The 19,707-nt window shown below is 45.5% G+C and overlaps 1 protein-coding gene across 2 annotated transcripts in view; it reads left to right on the forward strand.

The window, feature by feature from the left end:
* vps13d (vacuolar protein sorting 13 homolog D) overlaps positions 1 to 19,707 on the forward strand; it is a 62,051-nt gene that overhangs the window by 20,249 nt on the left and 22,095 nt on the right. Inside the window, exons 29-53 of one of the 2 annotated variants that reach the window (XM_031803644.1) lie at positions 113 to 320; positions 556 to 630; positions 750 to 953; positions 1,238 to 1,327; positions 1,492 to 1,632; positions 2,877 to 3,005; positions 3,900 to 3,974; positions 5,238 to 5,343; positions 5,436 to 5,588; positions 5,853 to 5,988; positions 6,145 to 6,192; positions 6,490 to 6,640; positions 6,801 to 7,017; positions 7,295 to 7,548; positions 9,858 to 10,049; positions 10,161 to 10,287; positions 10,847 to 10,989; positions 11,240 to 11,370; positions 11,556 to 11,731; positions 13,732 to 13,855; positions 14,088 to 14,323; positions 14,536 to 14,638; positions 14,845 to 15,002; positions 18,923 to 19,031; positions 19,468 to 19,638. In XM_031803644.1, the coding sequence (XP_031659504.1) occupies positions 113 to 320; positions 556 to 630; positions 750 to 953; positions 1,238 to 1,327; positions 1,492 to 1,632; positions 2,877 to 3,005; positions 3,900 to 3,974; positions 5,238 to 5,343; positions 5,436 to 5,588; positions 5,853 to 5,988; positions 6,145 to 6,192; positions 6,490 to 6,640; positions 6,801 to 7,017; positions 7,295 to 7,548; positions 9,858 to 10,049; positions 10,161 to 10,287; positions 10,847 to 10,989; positions 11,240 to 11,370; positions 11,556 to 11,731; positions 13,732 to 13,855; positions 14,088 to 14,323; positions 14,536 to 14,638; positions 14,845 to 15,002; positions 18,923 to 19,031; positions 19,468 to 19,638 (3,657 nt within the window). The remainder of the gene's footprint in view (positions 1 to 112; positions 321 to 555; positions 631 to 749; positions 954 to 1,237; positions 1,328 to 1,491; positions 1,633 to 2,876; positions 3,006 to 3,899; positions 3,975 to 5,237; positions 5,344 to 5,435; positions 5,589 to 5,852; positions 5,989 to 6,144; positions 6,193 to 6,489; positions 6,641 to 6,800; positions 7,018 to 7,294; positions 7,549 to 9,857; positions 10,050 to 10,160; positions 10,288 to 10,846; positions 10,990 to 11,239; positions 11,371 to 11,555; positions 11,732 to 13,731; positions 13,856 to 14,087; positions 14,324 to 14,535; positions 14,639 to 14,844; positions 15,003 to 18,922; positions 19,032 to 19,467; positions 19,639 to 19,707) is intronic. The other variant, XM_031803645.1, reaches the window with a different exon arrangement.

Here is a 19,707-nt window from a genome sequence, read left to right on the forward strand (position 1 = left end):
TGTTTCGTGGCTAGTTACTGAACGTAACCCAGGTTTATTGGAGAGAAAGAAAACACTTAGAACACTTTTTGTGATCATGCAAAATGTCAATGGGTCTCTGTTGTCCTCACAGATCCAGTTCCCTGCTTTGGACATCCGGCTTTCTTACAACGACGTTCAGCTCTTCTTGGCTATCGCCAAATCCATCCCTACCGCCGGCTCTCCCGGGCCCAGCGACACTGCCGAAGGCACCCAGGCCCTTGTAGTACCATCCACAGCCAACCAGGACTCCTCCAGCTCCCAGAAAGACAACTTCAGGCACAAGACCGAGGCCCTACTAGGTATGTCACCTCGGAGGCCTACAGGGGTGTAGTTGAGTTATCTGGTGAATAGCGTTTACGTAGCTATTATATTAGAAAAGTCATGTTAACATTTATTTTTCTTTACCACTGGCTCTGTGATTGTTCCTCACCCATGAGTGTTGACCTCACAAGCTGTAATAACTCAGGTATAATAATAAAAGATACGTAGCTTGTTACCATAACCCTGGTATGATGTGATATGTTTTGTCTTCAGAGGGCCAGCTGACTCGGCTACAGGATCTAGGCTTCAGGAAGGAGGACTGCAAACGAGCCCTGATCCAGAGCAAAGGTGAGGAGGCTCTAGCTACAATTTTCTAACAATGTCACATCTCCTCCCACTAGGAATGGAATGTGGCCGCGCTTTTCATACACGGTATGGACTTGACCACCTTGTCTGTCCCCTCCCAGGCCAACTGGACCAGGCTGCCACATGGCTGCTGGAGAATGCAGAGACCATGGTGGGTCAGGCTCGGGGCAGAGCAGACCCGGACTCGGCCAGCCACTCGTCGCACCCTTTATCCGGGGTGGAGATCAAGGCGGAGAGCGTGTGTATCTGCTTCATCGACGACTGTCTTGACTGTGATGTCCCGCTGGCCGAGTTCACTTTCTCACGTCAGTTTGAGCGCCTTGCCCTTCATATATGTGGAAGGAAATCCCCTTTTCATGTAATTTCCACTGTGTGTTTTGGGAGTTTGGATGAAAGCAACAGACAGAAGCTGGAACATTCACCTTTCTGAAAACTTGTTCTATAGCTACTTAATATACAGATAACATGCATACTGATAGTGTGTGTAATATAATGTAGGTGGTACGTGCTATAGTCAGTGTTAATATTATAAGGTAACAACAATGTAATGACATCTGAGAGCTCATTCTCCTTTTAACTCCCATGGCAGGGCTGTATGTGCTGCAGCGGATCGGCTCGACCCAGGAGGGCAACGGCAGCTTCACTTTGTCAGGGGACTACTACAACAGAGAACTGTCAGGTGAGCTGCTGGAGATGACCGTCCGGGGGCCAATCAGTCACAACGTTTAGCTGCAACCCAGAGCCAAACGATCCTGTAATGATCTGAACCGTTGTTCCATTGTATGTTTCTCTCTGTTCCTGTCCATATCGCTGTGTTTATGCCCGTGTTCACGTGTGTGTCAGGTTGGGAGCCCTTCATCGAGCCCTGGCCCTGTTTCCTGACTTGGCAGCAGCAGGCTGCAGGGCGCCTCCACCCACCGCGCCTCAAGATGGGCATCCGTGCCAAGCAGAGACTGGATGTCAACATCACCTCTGTCCTCCTGGGTATGAACTGCGCTCCCCACTATTTGGACACCGGATGCATTTGACATGGCACCTTATTCCCTACGTCGTGCACTACTTTTGACAGGGTCCCACGGGTCTCTGGTATAAAGTAAAGCGCTATGTAGTGAAAGGGTGCCTTTTTGGATGCGTCTTTGACTTCTTCACACCATGTTTAACTAAAGGGTTTTAGCCCCGGATATATACTGAACAAAAATATAAACGCAACATGTAAAGTTTTGTTCCCATGTTTAAAAGATCAAAAAACAAAAAGCTTATTTCTCTCAAATTTTGTGCACACATTTGTTTTTGTCTCTGTTAGTGAGCATTTTCCTTTGCCAAGACAATCCATCCACCTGACAGGTGTGGCATATCGAGAAGCTGATTAAACTGCATGACCATTCATTACACACGTGCAGCTTTTGCTGTGGACAATAAAAGGCCACTAAAATGTGCAATTTTGTCACACAACACAATGCCACAGATGTCTCAAGTTTTGAGGGAGCGTGCAATTGGGATGCTGATTGCAAGATTTGTTCACCAGAGCTGTTGCCAGAGAATTTAATGTTAATTTCTCTATCATAAGCTGCCTACAATGTCATTTTGGAGAATTTCACAGTAATTCCAATTAGCCTCACAACTGCAGAGCACGTGTGACCATGCCAGCCCAGAACCTCCACATCTGGCTTCTTCACCTGCGGGATCATCTGAGACCAGCCACCAGGACAGCTGATGCACAGCCAAGACTTTCTGCCCAAACTCTCAGAGAATCTCATCTGTCCTGACCAGGGTCTTGACCTGACTGCAGGTCGGCATCGTATCTGACTTCACCTTCGATGGACACTGGCACGCTGGAGAGGTGTGCTCTTCACAGATGAATCCCGGTTTCAACTGTGCCGGGCAGATGGCAGACAGTGCGTATGGGACAACATTCCACAATCAACAGCCTGATGAACTCTGCGAAGGAGATGTGTCGTGCTGCATGAGGCAAATGGTGGTCACACCAGATACTGACTGGTTTTCTGATTCACACCCCTACTTTTTTGTTTATTAGTTATCTGTGACCAACATACGTATCTGTATTCCAATATGAAGCGTAACTCAGTAAAATCTTTTAAATTGTTGTATGTTGCGTTTATATTTTTGTTCAGTGTATTTAAGCCAGAGACCGAGTGGTCTGTAATGGTGGCCTTGTATGGATTTGAGTGTCCTTCTCACCTTGCTACCACCCTCTCCTGGCCACACAGAGCAGTACAGCCTCACCAAGAGCTCCTGGCTGGCTGACTACTGCAAGGAAGAGGAGCAGCAGCCTCCCCAGGCATCGGCAGCCCTATCCTGGATGGGTTCCTCAGTGGACCCCCCCTGTTTCGGACAGAGTGAGTTTTGTTTCCCCCAAGTTTACTTTCTCTCACACACACACACCATTCACACAGCTGACAAACTCTGTAACATCTATACAGTTACATATGAAACCACATACTGGTATGCACACATGCGCGTATCACTTGTTATGGGCTAGAAATAGCCACAGTAGAAAAAAGTCGGGCCCTCAATTGCTCCAGCACATATCAAACGCTAGTGAGTACTGACGACAATCTTATCGAATATACTGTAAATATGTGTTGGGAGTATTTGATTGTATGTTTCACACTTTAGTCTGTAATAATGTTTAGGTAGTACCAGAATATCTTTGCTACTGTATCACATGTCATTATGTGCAGATTAAGATTACACTGATTGAGAGGGACTTTTTGACAATGCAAAAAAACTTTACACGGATGCTTTGGAAACCTGCCTGAATAATCGCTGCATTCGCATGGTTATTGCACAATTGGAGAGTTTGAAGAAAACATGAACACATTTCCTTTGCCTTGTCAAACGGTGTATTAAGAGTTAAGAATCACTCCATGTTTCTATCAAAACATTTGAACTCTTTACTTGAACCCTCCGCCCTGGGCCTAGATAAGTCTATCGTGTCTAAATTATGCTAACTAGTTGTAAAGACTGTTTACGACATGTTTTATCGCCTTATTATGACAGTGTTGTACCACCTTAGGGTGGGAGGGTTTCAAGTCAAAGTTAGATTTCTGTTTATTGAGCTCTGATCCAGGTCTATTGATTGGTGGTATGACCCCATAATATAAAATAAAACACACTTGGTCATGGTGGGTATAAAAATAAATAATCCTCCCATCCTAACCTTTGTCCTCTCTCCTGACCCCTTGCATGTCTCTCTCCTCTCTGTGGTAACTGTCTCTCTCTGCTGTCAGGTGTCCCTCTTGCCCACCTTAGAACTAGGAGCACAGCCAGCTTGACTTGCCTTGAGCAGCAGATTCTCTCCAGAGGTACAGTCCAAAGACCATAGATCAGATAGGCAGCAGTTGGCCTCCACCAAGGAAATAGAATTACTAGAATGGGGATCCTTAAGTAGAATGGGTGGATCGGTGGTCAGAAGCGGTATTTGTAATTCTATTTCTATGGTCTCCAAACCATGGGGTCATCATCGCTATCCTTACTTAAGTGCAACGTTAATGCAAAGGGACTCGGTTGGTAGAGCATGGCGCTTGCAATGCCAGGGTTGTGGGTTTGAGTCCCACGGGGGACCAGCACAAAATAAAACTATGAAAATGCATACACTTACTCTACGTCGCTCTGGATAAAAGCATCTGCTAAATTACTAAAATGGAAATGTAGAGTGTTTTGAGTAACACAAATGTTTCACTATCTTGTAACAATATTGGCAAATTTGTCCAAAGTTAAACTAATGTCAGTATAATCAGCGTCTTCAGGGATAGAATTGAATTGATCCATAATCCAACAGTGATTAGCAACAGTGATTAGCAGCATTAACAAAATGCTAACGATGCACTTTTAAGTAGGATTTACCGATGAAGGTGACGCCCCCCCCCATGTTAGGACAGAGCCATTGTGTCTCGTCCCAGAGTCATGTTAGATTAGTAGCATATTCTCAGTGTCACACTTTCATTTGTGTGTTCTCTGTCTCATGTTGTCTCACCTCCCCCATTCAATATCAATCTATAGAAATCCAATCCAATGCGATTATTGTTTACTATTATTATTTACCTCTGAGTAACCAAGCTTAAAAGAGCATGCTCTGTCAATGTGAACCGTTGCTATATCTCATCTGTGCATCCTCCTCCCATCTTTATTTGAATGAGCATCGTTGTGGTAGGTATGGTCATGTTGTTAGCCTCCACCGTGGAACCATCTGTATAACACATGATTGAAAACTGACATTTGGAAATCCATGCTGACATTTGGAATGGGATAAATGATGTTGTGCATTAACTTTGGAAGCATCCAATGAATGGCATTTTGATGTGGATATCTGCATCTCATTTTTAAAAAGCCATTGTTTTTGTCATTGTTTTATATCATTTCAAATGCAATAGACAGAAATTCAAAAACATTCCATGAAAAATACATGTTTTATATTCCAGAGAACCCAATATATTCTTTAGTGTATGGAATATATTTTTTAAGTAACTGTGAGGAAAGTGGTTGACAGTTTGAAGTTTAGTTATAGGGCCCGTTCCTTTAGTAAAGAATACCTCTCATGTCTTGGTCTGTCCTTGCCTGCTTTATAGCCGACGTGAAGCTGTCCAAGCGGAGGCAGCCGTTTGTACCCTATGCCCTGCGCAATCACACGGGATGTACCATGTGGTTCGCCACCCTCACCACCACCCCTACAAGGTCAGTGGAGTAGAGTCTTCCCATTGATAATGTCATGTTGCTGAGTCTACCTTCAAAAATGTTGGTAACCAGAGTGCTCCATTTGCCCACAGGGTGGCGCTGTCTCACAGTGGCAGTGCGGACTCCATATCCCACGTGCACGGCCCAGGCACAGATGACACCCACAATGTCAGCCAGTGGCGAGAGGTGCTGCCCGGAGAGGAGATTCCCTTTGAATTTGAAGCTCGAGAGAAACTCAGGCATAGGTATGGTTTCTGGTGCGTCACCGTTATTTCCGTATAGGGATTAAGACCTAAAAGGAAGAACAAAAAGGTTCAAGGACGAGTGAATAAGACTTTAAACTGGTGATCACACACCGATTCATATCTATGAATGCCAATCTGGGGAACTACCTTGCACTGACTATAATCCCTCCGGATAAGAGCGTCTGCTATATTATTAAAATGTAAAAATCAATACAAACTGAGATCTGTGTATTCTGAACTGTTGGTTATTGTGTTTCTCTGCAGACACACGCATGAGCTGAAGCTACATCAGCTGTTGGTGCGTGTGGGGGGCTGGGAGCAGGTCAAACCCGTGTCCGTGGACAAAGTGGGTGTGTTCTTCCGCTACGCCGCCCCCGACCGCAACAATCCCTCTAACACGGTGAGTCTTCAGATCAAAGGTCAAGAGAGGTGGTCTTACTTGGCTATTAAATAAACTACAGCTGTATAGTTTACTCCAACACTGCTCTCACATGTTTCCTATATGTCACTAGCATTATGCTGCTTATTGTTTGTGATATTTCTTTACATTTTCTAGGTGGGCAGCCCTGTCAGCAGGACCAACATCATACACCCTCATGTCTATGTAGGTGTGCTTTCAATCACACTTCTATAAGCCAGTACTTTCCCCCTTTTATTCCCTGTTAGGATATGTCTGGGGTTCTAGGCTCTGATATCTCTGTGGGTCTAGGCTCTGATATCTCTGTGGGTCTAGGCTCTTATATGGCTGTGGGTCTAGGCTCTGATATGTCTCTGGGTCTAGGCTCTGATATGTCTCTGGGTCTAGGCTCTGATATGTCTCTGGGTCTAGGCTCTGATATGTCTGTGGGTCTAGGCTCTGATATGTCTGTGGGTCTAGGCTCTGATATGTCTGTGGTTGTAGTTCTCAGCTCTGCCGCCGGTGCGCGTGGTCTTCTCTATCACCATGGAGGGTAGTGCCCGGAAGGTGATCACAGTCCGTTCAGCCCTCATGGTCAAGAACCGCCTGGAAGTCCCCATGGAAGTGCGACTGGACAGCCCCTCAGCACCAGACAGTGAGTCACCCCAATGATATATCATGGTTCACCCTCACACTGGGACATACTCAACAGTTCCCATGCAAAAACAACACTGAACAGTGAAAAGAATTGACATGAAGATTAGACTAATTATTGGTTAAAGAAGGAATATAAGTATCTCTAACTGTTTGTTCAGAGCCTGTGGTGCTGCCGCCCATCCTGCCCGGCGAGGCCCTGGCGGTGCCCCTCCACCTGACGTCGTGGCGGTTGCAGGCGCGGCCCAAAGGCCTGGGCCTGTTCTTCTGCAAGGTGCCCATCCATTGGACCAGCGTGGAGAGACCCGGCGAGGTCAAGAGCAGCAAGAGGGAGTGCCAGTCGGCCGACTTTGAGGACCACCTCAAACGGAGCTTCAGGTAAAATTCCAGTTCAGTACACACAGTCTGAGTCGGCTCAGTCCAGAAATAAATCCAACCAATCATACCAAATCATGTATTTATTTCCCCACCCCACCCTGGTGTTGATAGAATTTGTCTCCCAAGTTTACACTACTTGTTTAAGCAACACGCGCATGCTATTGGCATATCAGCCCTCAGGCTAAATGTAGAACATTCTTTATTTTCTTACATGGGATACCTTCTCAATTACTCTCTTCCTCTCCCATCTTGCCTCTTCTCTCCTGCCCTCTGTTAGGTTCTGCGTGGTGATCAAGAAAGAGAACTACCCGGACCAGCAGCCTGCCAAGACCGTATCGGGTTCCGGCAGCTCCAAGCAGATCTACTGGCAGCCAGGCCACACCATCTACCTGCTGCCCACGCTGGTGCTGGCCAACCTGCTGCCCTGCGACCTCAACTACTACATCAAGGGCACGTCCATCAAGGGCTCCCTGAAGCCGGGCAAGGAGGCTGTGCTGCATGCTGCAGACACCTCCCAGAACATGGAGCTAGGTCAGAGTCCCACCGCTGCCATTCTCATCTCATCACCTCTCCACCTATTAAGAATCTCAATGTTCATGACCTGGAAATAATACTACAATGCTCAAAAAAATAAAGGGAACACTAAAATAACACATCCTAGATCTGAATGAATGAAATATTCTTATTAAATACTTTTTTCTTTACATAGTTGAATATGCTGACAACAAAATCACACAAATTATCAATGGAAATCAAATTTATCAACCCACGGAGGTCTGGATTTGGAGTCACACTCAAAATTAAAGTGGAAAACCACACTACAGGCTGATCCAACTTTGATGTAGTGTCCTTAAAACAAGTCAAAATGAGGCTCAGTAGTGTGTGTGGCCTCCACGTGCCTGTATGACCTCCCTACAACGCCTGGGCATGCTCCTGATGAGGTGGCGGATGGTCTCCTGAGGGATCTCCTCCTGGACTAAAGCATCCGCCAACTCCTGGACAGTCTGTGGTGCAACGTTAAGCGTTGGTTAATGGAGCGAGACATGATGTCCCAGATGTGCTCAATTGGATTCAGGTCTGGAGAACGGGCGGGCCAGTCCATAGCATCAATGCCTTCCTCTTGCAGGAACTGCTGACACACTCCAGCCACATGAGGTCTAGCATTGTCTTGCATTAGGAGGAACCCAGGGCCAACCGCACCAGCATATGGTCTCACAAGGGGTCTGAGGATCTCATCTCGGTACCTAATGGCGGTCAGGCTACCTCTGGCGAGCACATGGAGGGCTGTGCGGCCCCCCCAAAGAAATGCCACCCCACACCATGACTGACCCACCGCCAAACCGGTCATGCTGGAGGATGTTGCAGGCAGCAGAACGTTCTCCACGGCGTCTCCAGACTCTGTCACGTCTGTCACATGTGCTCAGTGTGAACCTGCTTTCATCTGTGAAGAGCACAGGGCGCCAGTGGCGAATTTTCCAATCTTGGTGTTCTCTGGCAAATGCCAAACGTCCTGCACGGTGTTGAGCTGTAAGCACAACACCCACCTGTGGACGCCGGTCCCTCATACCACCCTCATGGAGTCTGTTTCTGACCGTTTGAGCAGACACATGCACATTTGTGGCCTGCTGAAGGTCATTTTGCAGGGCTCTGGCAGTGCTCCTCCTGCTCCTCTTTGCACAAAGGCGGAGGTAGTGGTCCTGCTGCTGGGTTGTTGCCCTCCTACGGCCTCCTCCACATCTCCTGATGTACTGGCCTGTCTCCTGGTAGCGCCTCCATGCTCTGGACACTACGCTGACAGACACAGCAAACCTTTTTGCCACAGCTCGCATTGACGTGCCATCCTGGATAAGCTGCACTACCTGAGTCACTTGTGTGGGTTGTAGACTCCATCTCTTGTAACTGAGAAGTGGTCTGTGGTCACCGCCTGCAGAACTACTCCTTTATTGGGGGTGTCTTGCTAATTGCCTATAATTTCCACCTGTTCTCTATTCCATTTGCACAACAGCATGTGAAATTTATTGTCAATCAGTGTTGCTTCCTAAGTAGACATTTTGATTTCACAGAAGTGTGATTGACTTGGAGTTACATTGTGTTGTTTAAGTGTTCCCTTTATTTTTTTTGAGCAGTGTATATCATAGCCATGTAATCTAGGTATACGAGGGCCATGGTCCTGGACTTTTTGTGGGCCAAGCCTCAGAGGCGGAAACACGGGTGTAAAAACCCCATTACACACGTTACAGCCTTATTCTAAAATGGATTAAATCATTTATGCACAATACCCCATAATGACAAAGCAAAAAACACATTTAGAACGGAAATAGTGCATTTACTTAAGTATTCAGACCCTTTACTCGGTACTTTGTTGAAGCACCTTTTGGCAGCGATTACAGCCTCGAGTCTTCTTGGGTATGACACGACAAGCCACTCTACCATAAAGGCCTAATTGGTGGAGTGCAGCAGAGATGGTTGGCCTTCTGGAAGGTTCTCCCATCTCCACAGAGGAACTCTAGAGCTCTGTCAGTGACCATCAGGTTCTTGGTCACCACCTTGGTTTCCCCTGATTGCTCAGTTTGGCTGGGCGGCCAGCTCTAGGAAGAGTCTTGATGAAGATTTGTTTAATCCATTTTAGAATAAGGCTGTATCAAGGGGTCTGAATACTTTCCAAAGGCACTGTATCTAGTATGTGTAGTGCCTTGAAAAGCATTCACCCCCTTGTTGACCTTTTATATTTTATTGCTTACAGCCTGAAATCACACATTAGACTTTTTCATTGAACTATACAGCCTAGTCCACACCTTTTCACCCTGACCATGTCTGTGCCCCCCTCCTCCTCCCACTAGGGGTGCTGCTAGAGAACTTCTCTGTGTGTAAGGAGCTGCTGATTCCCCCTGGTACCCAGAACTATGTGGTGCGCATGCGCCTGTATGATGCCAACAAGCGCCTGCTCTGTCTCACCATACGCATCATCCTGCGGGCACAGGGGGCGCTCAAGATCCTCATCTCAGCACCCTACTGGCTCATCAACAAGACCGGTGCTTACTCTATCCCTCATATACAGAACACACACACACACACACACACAGTGAATATAATTAAAATAAGTATTGACCTTTTGACGGTTCTGACTGTTTTCATCCCCTCAGGTCTGCCGTTGATCTTCCGTCAGGACAATGGGAAGACGGATGCAGGCGGTCAGTTTGAGGAGCACGAGTTAGCCAGGAGTCTCAGCCCCTTGCTCTTCTGTTACACTGACAAGGAGCAGCCAGCCATGTGAGTGTGCTGTAGGGCCTGGTTCCACTTCTGATTCTAGACACTATCCCTTTTATTGTTCACATGTATAAAAGGAGCAGTGTTGCACAGTTTAGTAATACTTCCGTAAAACCATAATTTGAACAAATGTTCGATATACAATTATTTCAGTAGCGGTGATATCAAAAGTGTAATAGCACCTTGCCTTTGCGGTGAGGAAAACAGGTTACTGCACAGTGTAGCGGAAAATATATATATAAAGTAGATCTAGTTTTCTCAAGGGAGATCCCCTCCAGTGGCTGCACTGCGAGTTCTATCCATAATGTGCATTTCTGTGTAAACATTTCTATCGTCTTTCTGCCGAGAGACATTGCAGAAGGATGGTAGGCTATATATTAATAGACAACACATTAGCAGCTAGAAATCAAACTATAAACTAGTTAGCTAAAAGTGAACTAATTAGCTAATTGGTTAGCTAAAAGTGAACTAATTAGCTAATTATGTATTAATTCACATCCTAAAAAAACAACTAAGTTGAGCTTCCACAATTCCGGTTCTCTTATGTCTCCATGTTTCTCAGGTGCACTATGCGGATAGGGAAAGGGATCCATCCTGACGGGGTTCCCGGTTGGTGCCAGGGCTTTTCCCTGGATGGTGGGAGTGGAGTGAGGGCGGTGAAGGTCATCCAGCATGGGAATAGACCTGGACTCATCTACAACATAGGCAAGTAGCCTAACAACAACCGCAAGTAGCCTAACAACAACCGCAAGTAGCCTAACAACAACCGCAAGTAGCCTAACAACAACCGCAAGTAGCCTAACAACAACCGCAAGTAGCCTAACAACAACTGCAAAAAGACTAACAACAACACTTCACTAATGGTTAGCCTTGGGCATCGGTGCCCATTTGTTGCCCTTGTCTATTATATAGCCTGTCGCAGCCCTGAAATATGCTGTTTTGTGTTTTCACGCAGGCATCAACGTTCGTAAAGGCAAGGGCCGCTACAGAGACACCCACATCGTGACCTTTGCCCCTCGGTACCTGCTGGACAACCGCTCCACCCACAAACTGGCCTTCTCCCAGAGGGAGTTTGCCAGGGGCAAGGTGAGTGACTGACCGTGCAAAGACAGGAATTAGACACATCCAAAGGGACAAAACAAAGCAATGAAAAGAAAGCAGATGTCCGCTGTTTTAGGACTCAAACATGATCTTTATTGGAGCTAGTCATACAGCAGCAATGCTTCATGATAAGGACCATGTCAACAAGCCTTGTTGTTGTATGACTCCAGGGAACGGTGAACCCAGAGGGCTACATCTCCACCCTGCCGGGTTCCAGTGTGGTCTTTCACTGGCCCAGGAATGACTACGACCAGCTTCTGTGTGTGCGCCTCATGGACACCCAAAACTGCACCTGGTCCGGAGGCTTCGAGGTCAACAAGCCCAAGTCCTTCCATGTCAACATGAGGTAAAAGACTATAGGACTATCTGAGAAAACGGCTATACTGTCATGCATACAAAATAGTGCTCATTGTGAAAATACAGTAAGAACAAATCCCTGGCACCATAGCTGCTCCAAAGGCTTTAAAAATGCAATATGTAACTTAATATTACAATATTTTTGGTTATGGAAAATATATTTCACAGTGGTTTAGATTAGGGATGCAGCGATATGACATTTTTGATACTGATATCTGATATTTTCCTTCCTTGAAACACACACTGACCAAAAAGTTATTTTGTTGGCATTTACGTATGTCCCCATTACCAGTAAAACAATCAAAACCTATTTCTTTCACTTACTTGCTGTGCTGTTTCATTGTTCATTTGTTCATTCTCAACCAGGATTTCATCATACATGTCAAGCAGTGAAGTTTCAGCTCTGTCTGTCCGTGGCCACTACCTCAGTGCGCACTGTCACTGTGTCCGTTTCCATCTTGTCCAGCTGTGTCTAACATTTCACGTAAACCCTGATTCTTGTCTGTATCGAAGTAGCGGTCCTTGTATCTAGCATCGAGCATGGCGGCGACACTGTAAAGAGGCTCAGAGTGAATGCCACCGAATCGCTTGTTCACAGCCTCTAGAGTACTTTTCCTAGTTGACCCGACGGTATGAGTCAGCAGTTTTGTTGAGCAGGCGTTTCAATGCCATGACAGAGGATATCACGTCTGCTGCAGACGCAGTTGATGAGCTTATTTCTCCAGTCAGTTGTTTAAATGGAGCTGGGAATGTTAATGTTTCAAACATGTTCTCAAATGCCATTGAAATGGCAGCAGCGGTATGAGAACCATGCAATATGGCTTTCCTCAGTACAAAATCATTGTGGACCCACTGTGCTGTCAGACTCATAATGCTCATGGTCCAAATGTCAGTCGTGAAGCTAATAGCAGTGATGCCCATAGCAAGTAGCTCATTAATGTGAGTTTCAACAATACTGTGTAACTCTGGTAGGGCAACATCTGAAAAATAGCGTCTTCTTGGTAGTGTGTACCGGTGCTCGACCAGTCGGCGAAAGCCAACATCCACGACAGAGAACGGTTGTCAAGGGCAATGAATTCCATTATCTTGGAGTTAATGGATTTCGCCTTTTGAGTTGTCTCACTGAAATATTCTTACTCTTTCAAATGACTCCTTGGTTTGTCCACACAGCAGACATTGTGGGCTAGGTTAGGAATGTTGTGTAGCGCTGTATATTCTTATGCTCTTGTTCTGTGTGGCGCTGTATATTCTTATGCTCTTGTTCTGTGTGGCGCTGTATATTCTTATGCTCTTGTTCTGTGTGGCGCTGTATATTCTTATGCTCTTGTTCTGTGTGGCGCTGTATATTCTTATGCTCTTGTTCTGTGTGGCGCTGTATATTCTTATGCTCTTGTTCTGTGTGGCGCTGTATATTCTTATGCTCTTGTTCTGTGTGGCGCTGTATATTTTTATGCTCTTGTTCTGTGTGGCGCTGTATATTCTTATGCTCTTGTTCTGTGTGGCGCTGTATATTCTTATGCTCTTGTTCTGTGTGGCGCTGTATATTCTTATGCTCTTGTTCTGTGTGGCGCTGTATATTCTTATGCTATTGGTCTGTGTGGCGCTGTATATTCTTATGCTCTTGTTCTGTGTGGCGCTGTACTTTTTTAATCTACCTACGTTATGTAGGTATGTACGTCAGCTTTGACATCGGTTTTGCACAACGGTGTTAAACTAGACAAGGGTTGATGTTGGCATTTTTAGCTAATACCGTCCGATTCAGATATACTTACTGATTTGGTATCGTGCATCCCTAGTTTAATTGTATAATGACTCTTTACACTATACTTGCTTGTTTTGTCACATAAACTGAAATTAGGCAAGCTATTAGAATTTTAGCAACCAGGAAATGGCGCAGCGATTTTTCTGCACAGTGCACTTTTAATATTCATAAATAATTAAACACTTACTCTACTGTAGTTGTGCTGTATTGTGTTGTTTCCATGACAGAGACACACTGGGCAACTGTTTCTTCCTGCGAGCTGAGATCACACTGAAGGGAGCCACCTATCAGATCTGCTTCAGCGACACCGACCAACTACCACCGCCGTTCCGCATCGACAACATCTCAGAGGTACAGTATTGGAGATGTCTGCAGGGGTGAACTCTCATATCACAGATTCTCTCAGCGCCATAGATGTACATACAGAGATTGGGAAACTAATCATGTTGGAGCCAAACAATCAAATAATACATTGGATTTTGCATTGTTACTGACATGCTGTTATTGGTGAATTCTGTGTGCCAAAATGGCACACATAATCTTATTGAGATTCTAAGTCTCAAACTGAGTTTGTTTACTGCAGGTGCCCATCCAGTTCTGGCAGCACGGGGTGGCAGACATCCGGCTTCACACTGAGGTGAAGGCGGGATCAGTGCTGGACTTTGCTTGTGACGAGCCCACCCTGCCCCCCTACCTCACCCTCATCGTGAAGGGTGCCGGCTCGTCCGAGGTCACCGCTGATATGAACTTCTTCCGGGAATACAACAAACTCTACTACGAGAACTTCATCTACATCGCTGCCACATACACTTTTTCTCAGTGAGTATGAGAGAGACGGAGGTTGGACAGGCATAGTTCAGAACCAGGGTCAGGTTCATTTGGTACCAAACGGACAAAAACAGACAAACAGGAAGGGACTACTTGGACTTGTCCAATAAAAATCGCATGTTTTTGGTTGTACAGTGTTCTGCTACGGTATGCTCTAATGAACCCAGACATAAACGCTGACTCATGTTGTTGTGTTTCTACAGGGATGCAGGGAAGAGGCCGGTGGGGAAAAAACGGGTGGTGGCAGGTGCTGAACTGGTGCTGGATGTGGAGACCAAGACCCAGAGAGTCGTCCTCAAAAAAAAGGTGCAACCATTATAGCAAATACCAAATATGTCAGCTACTTCACCCATTTTGTATGACTGGGACAGAACTCTCCATTGGGTTTCATAGAACTTTCAGTAGTGAAGTGATCACTTGAAATCCATGAATAAAAAGGCTTTAAGACAGTTTACAGACTAATTTTCCAACTCCAAATTAACAATATTCCAAACTTGTTCCTGTTACCTCAGGAGCCGGGGAAGCGTTCCCAGCTGTGGCGGATGACGGGAACAGGAATGCTATGTCACGAAGGCTCCTCCCCTCCACAGAGCAAGCCTGCTCAGCCACGCCCCTTGGACTCCTCCCTGGTGCTGGACATCGCGGGGTTGGCAGCAGTCACCGACAATCAGTCAGTCACTGCTTCCCTGACTCAAAAATATTCTTATGTGTGGTTTCATCTTTATAGTATATGCCTGTATCTACACTGAACAAAAATACAAATACAGGGCCTCCCTGGTGACGCAGTGGTTAAGGGCGGTGCCACCAGAGACTCTGGGTTCGTGCCCAGGCTCTGTCGTAACCGGCCGCGACCGGGAGGTCTGTGGGGCGACACACAATTGGCCTAGCGTCGTCCAGGTTAGGGAGGTTTTGCCCAGTAGGGATATCCTTGTCTCATCGCGCACCAGCGACTCCTGGCGCAGTGCACGCTAACCAAGGTTGCCAGGTGCACGGTGTTTCCTCTGACACATTGGTGCGGCTGGCTTCCGGGTTGGATGCGCGCTGTGTTAAGAAGCAGTGCTGCTTGGTTGGGTTGTGTAACGGAGGACGCATGACCTTCAACCTTCGTCTCTCCCGAGCCCGTACGGGAGTTGTAGTGATGAGACGAGATAGTAGCTACTAACAATTGGATACCACGAAATTGGGGAGAAAAAGGGGTAAAATTCAAAAAATAATAATAAAATACAAAATATACAGTATAAATGCAACAGCATGTAAGGTGTGAGCTGAAATGAAAGATCCCAGAAATGTTCCATACACACAAAAGGCTTATGTCTCTCAAATTTTGTGCACACGTGTTTACATTAGGGATGCACCGATATTACATTTTTGCCCGATACCGATATTTTCCGTGACTCAGCATGCTGATGGGGCTGACATCGCTGGTCCAAATTGCAGTTGTGAAGCTAATAGCAGGGACGCCCATAGCAAGTAGCTCATGGATGTGCATTTCAACAATACTGTGTAATTCTGGTAGGGCAACATCTGAGCTCAAGGTGCTCGACCAGTCAGCGAAAGCCAACATCATCCACGACAGAGAACGGTTGATTGACAAGGGCAATGAATGCCATTATCTTGGCGTTAATGGATTTCGCCTTTGGGTTGTCTCGCTGAAATGTTCAAACTTTTTCAAATGACTGCCCGACTTGAACTTGTTTAGTTGTTGGAAGTGTGCACTTAGTATTTTTTCTACTTTTGTTCTGTGTAGCGCTGTATTTTTCGTGGCGTCATTACGTCATCTACCTACGTTTATATAGGTATGCACGTCAGCTTTGACATCGGTTTTGCACATCGGGCCAATGCCGACGTTGCCATTTTTAGCTAATATCGTCCGATTCCGACATGCTTACCGATATATCGTGCATCCCTAGTTTACATCCCTGAGAATTTCTCCTTTTCCAAGACAATCCAACGACCTGACAGGTGTGGCATATCAAGAAGCCACTCTATAATGTGCAGTTTTGTCACACAACACAATGCCACAGATATCTCAAGTTTTGAGGGAACGTGCAATTGGCATGCTGACTGCAGGAATGTCCACCGGAGCTGTTGCCAGAGAATTGAATGTTAATTTCTCTACCCATAAGCCGCTGCCAACGTTGTTTTAAAGAATTTGGCAGTATGTCCAAATGGCCTCACAACTGCAGACCACGTGCATGGCGTTGTGTGGGTGAGCTGTTTGCTGATGTTAACGTTGTGAACAGAGTGCCACATGGTGGCGATTGGGTTATGGTATGGGCAGGCATAAGTTACGGACAACGAACACAATTTTATTTTATTTTTGGCAGTTTGAATGCACAGAGATACCGTGAAGACATGCTGAGGCCCATTGTCGTGCCATTGTCGTCATGGTGATGAGGTGATGACGCCATTGTCGTCATCACCTCGTGTTTCAGCATGATAATGCACTGCCCCATGTTGCATGCATCTGCACACAATTCCTGGAAGCTGAAAATGTCCCAGTTCTTCCATGGCCTGCATACTCACTAGACATGTCACCCATTGAGCATGTTTGGGATTCTCCGGATCGATGTGTACGACACTGTGTTCCAGTTCCCGCCAATATCCAGCAACTTCGCACAGCCATTGAAGAGTGGGACAACACAGGCCATAATGACTGATAATGACTGGTTTTCTGATACACGCCTAGGCCTGTTGGGGTAACCGTATTACCGCCACACTGGTGGTCACGAGTCATGAAGGCAGTCAAATTCCACATGACTGTTTATTCACAGTAATTAGGCTTCTCCAAGTGCTGATGCTCCTGCTGGTCATTAATAGTGGCAGGGTAGCCTAGTGGTTAGAGGACTAGTAACCGGAAGGTTGGGAGTTCAAACCCCCTAGCTGACAAGGTACAAATCTGTCGTTCTGCCCCTGAACAGGCAGTTAACCCACTGTTCCCAGGCCGTCATTGAAAATAAGAATGTGTTCTTAACTGACTTGCCTGGTTAAATAAAGGTTAAAAAAAAAATCTAAAAAAAAAAATAGTCTACCAAACTTGATTACTGCCTGGTACTCAGCACTCTATTGTCCCTCTAATCACTCTGACATCAATGCAAATGTAATCGGAAATCTGATCAAACACTTCATGAGAGCCCATGAGCTCATGTTGCACAACATTTCTATAGGCTATGCATATAGAGGAGGATCCCATCAGCTTTCTACAGGCTAGGCCTACTATATTTATTTATTTATTTCCTAATATTAAGCACATTGCTTATCTTTACAACAGAAGTATAGCATACCTGGCTGGCATGAATGAAATGAACCACGTGGGAAAGCGTTTGCTATTAAAGTGCATACTGTAGATGACGTGTTTTGATAATGGTGTTTTCCCGCTAATGAAACATTTTGAACTTATAGCCTACTGCCATGTGTGCATTGCTGTGCTTATAATGTGAAGAAATAGCCTAATAGTTGATCAACATTTTAATCTAAACGTTCTGATCTGATCTAAACGTTCTGATCTGATCTAAACGTTCTGATCTGATCTAAACGTTCTGATCTGATCTAAACGTTCTGAAACGTTGTTTAGATGCTAGTGGCTGTATTAATTTGGGACCTATTGCATCCCAGACTATGTTTGGAATATTTATTTATTGCATAGAATAGGTGGACTTTTTTATTATGGGGGATAGTAGATTGACATAGGCTAGTGCTTTTCGTTAGGCCTACTCATCTTGTTTGCTGACGAAAGGTCATGTGGACAGTTCTTCCAGTATATTCAATATGCACCTTGGAATTGGATAAGGACGCGTGCAGTTGCATCCCCGATGTGTCTGTCTTCACTTGTAGCCTGTGAGAAAGGCCCGATCACGTGATGAATAGACATGGGAGTGAGACGCTTCCGAGCATGCAGCGCTCTGGGAGAAGGGCACAACGGCCACTGGCCACAAAAGGAATGGATTTTTTTAGGGCACTCAATTGTATTCTTCATGCTATAAAATAATGCCACGGAATTCAAAGCAAAACTTGTCTGCTAAATGAACTATTGTAGCTCACGGCTATTTGGCATAGCCAGATCAGGACCTGACACAAGGACAACTCGGAGTATGCTGTTCTATAACAGACTACATTTTCTTCATATCATGCTGCTTTAGACCTGTCTAAAATAAATAATGGATTTATTGTGATTGTGTAGGCGATATTAAATGGATTTATTGTGATGGTGTAGGCGATATTAAATGGATTTATTAGACTTTTTAAAGTGTAGTTGTTCCAGAGGTCTGCATCAGTGGCTTGTAGGCTATGCGTGTTTATGTTAATCAACAGTCAATTACTGTAAGACCGACTGTTATTTGCTTGTCAATCACCGGCTGACAATTTCGTGACCCCCACAGCCCTATCCACGCCCCTACCTTTTTTTTCTGTGACCAACAGATGCATATCTGTATTCCCAGTCATGTAAAGTCCATATTTATTTCACTTGACTGATTTCCTTATATGAACTGTAACTCTGTAAAATCTTAGAAATGATTTCCTGTTACATTATTATTTTTTCTGTACATATTTACCTGTATCTGACATCATTGTCCTGTCCCTTTCCCCTAGCTATGAGCCCTTGATGCTGAGGAGGCCAGACCCGCGGCGCAGCACCACCCAGACTTGGCACTTCTCATCAGGCATGCTGACCTGTGGCCTGCCCCGGCTGGTGGTACAGGTGGGTAGTTCCCACAGAACGCCTCTTTACTATCTGCTGATCAAACATACGTTTGCTGTTACACTTTATTTTAGAAGTATTTTAGCTGTCCATATCAAATTCTTATTTGATTATAATTGGTTTTGGTATCTAATCTTGCATTGTTAAACACTTAATAGTATTTTTCAGAGATTGAGTAACACTTCATTTCCAGCTGAATGTGTTGAAATGTTTAATAGGTACTTCATAATGCTATTGAATAAGGTTCTTATGATTAGAGCACATAGACACTTTTGACAATGTGACCTACGAAGCTTAGAAACACTGAGCTAGTATATTAGGCCAATACTGTATGTAGACATCTAAAACAAAGTCTCACCAAACATAGTTTCCAATCCGAATATAGCTCCATTTCTATTTAATGTGCCCCTCTGTGTTGACCTCTGATCCCCCTCAGGCGAACGGTGGTGTGGAGGGGCTGTTTGACGGGGCAGAGGTGGTGCTGGGGCCGGCTGCAGGCCTGCTGGAGCTGGGCCCAGAGCAGCAGTTCATCAACCAGAAGATGAGGCCTGGCTCTGGGGTGCTGTCTGTCCAAGTCCTGCCGGATGGACCCACACGAGTGCTGCAGGTTAGCTTTGGGTGTATTTGGATATATAGTACCAGACAGAGGTTTGGGGACACCTATTCATTTAAGGGT

This window comes from Oncorhynchus kisutch, linkage group LG24, assembly GCF_002021735.2.
Source record: "Oncorhynchus kisutch isolate 150728-3 linkage group LG24, Okis_V2, whole genome shotgun sequence".
In the NCBI taxonomy this organism is placed as follows: Eukaryota; Metazoa; Chordata; class Actinopteri; order Salmoniformes; family Salmonidae; genus Oncorhynchus; species Oncorhynchus kisutch.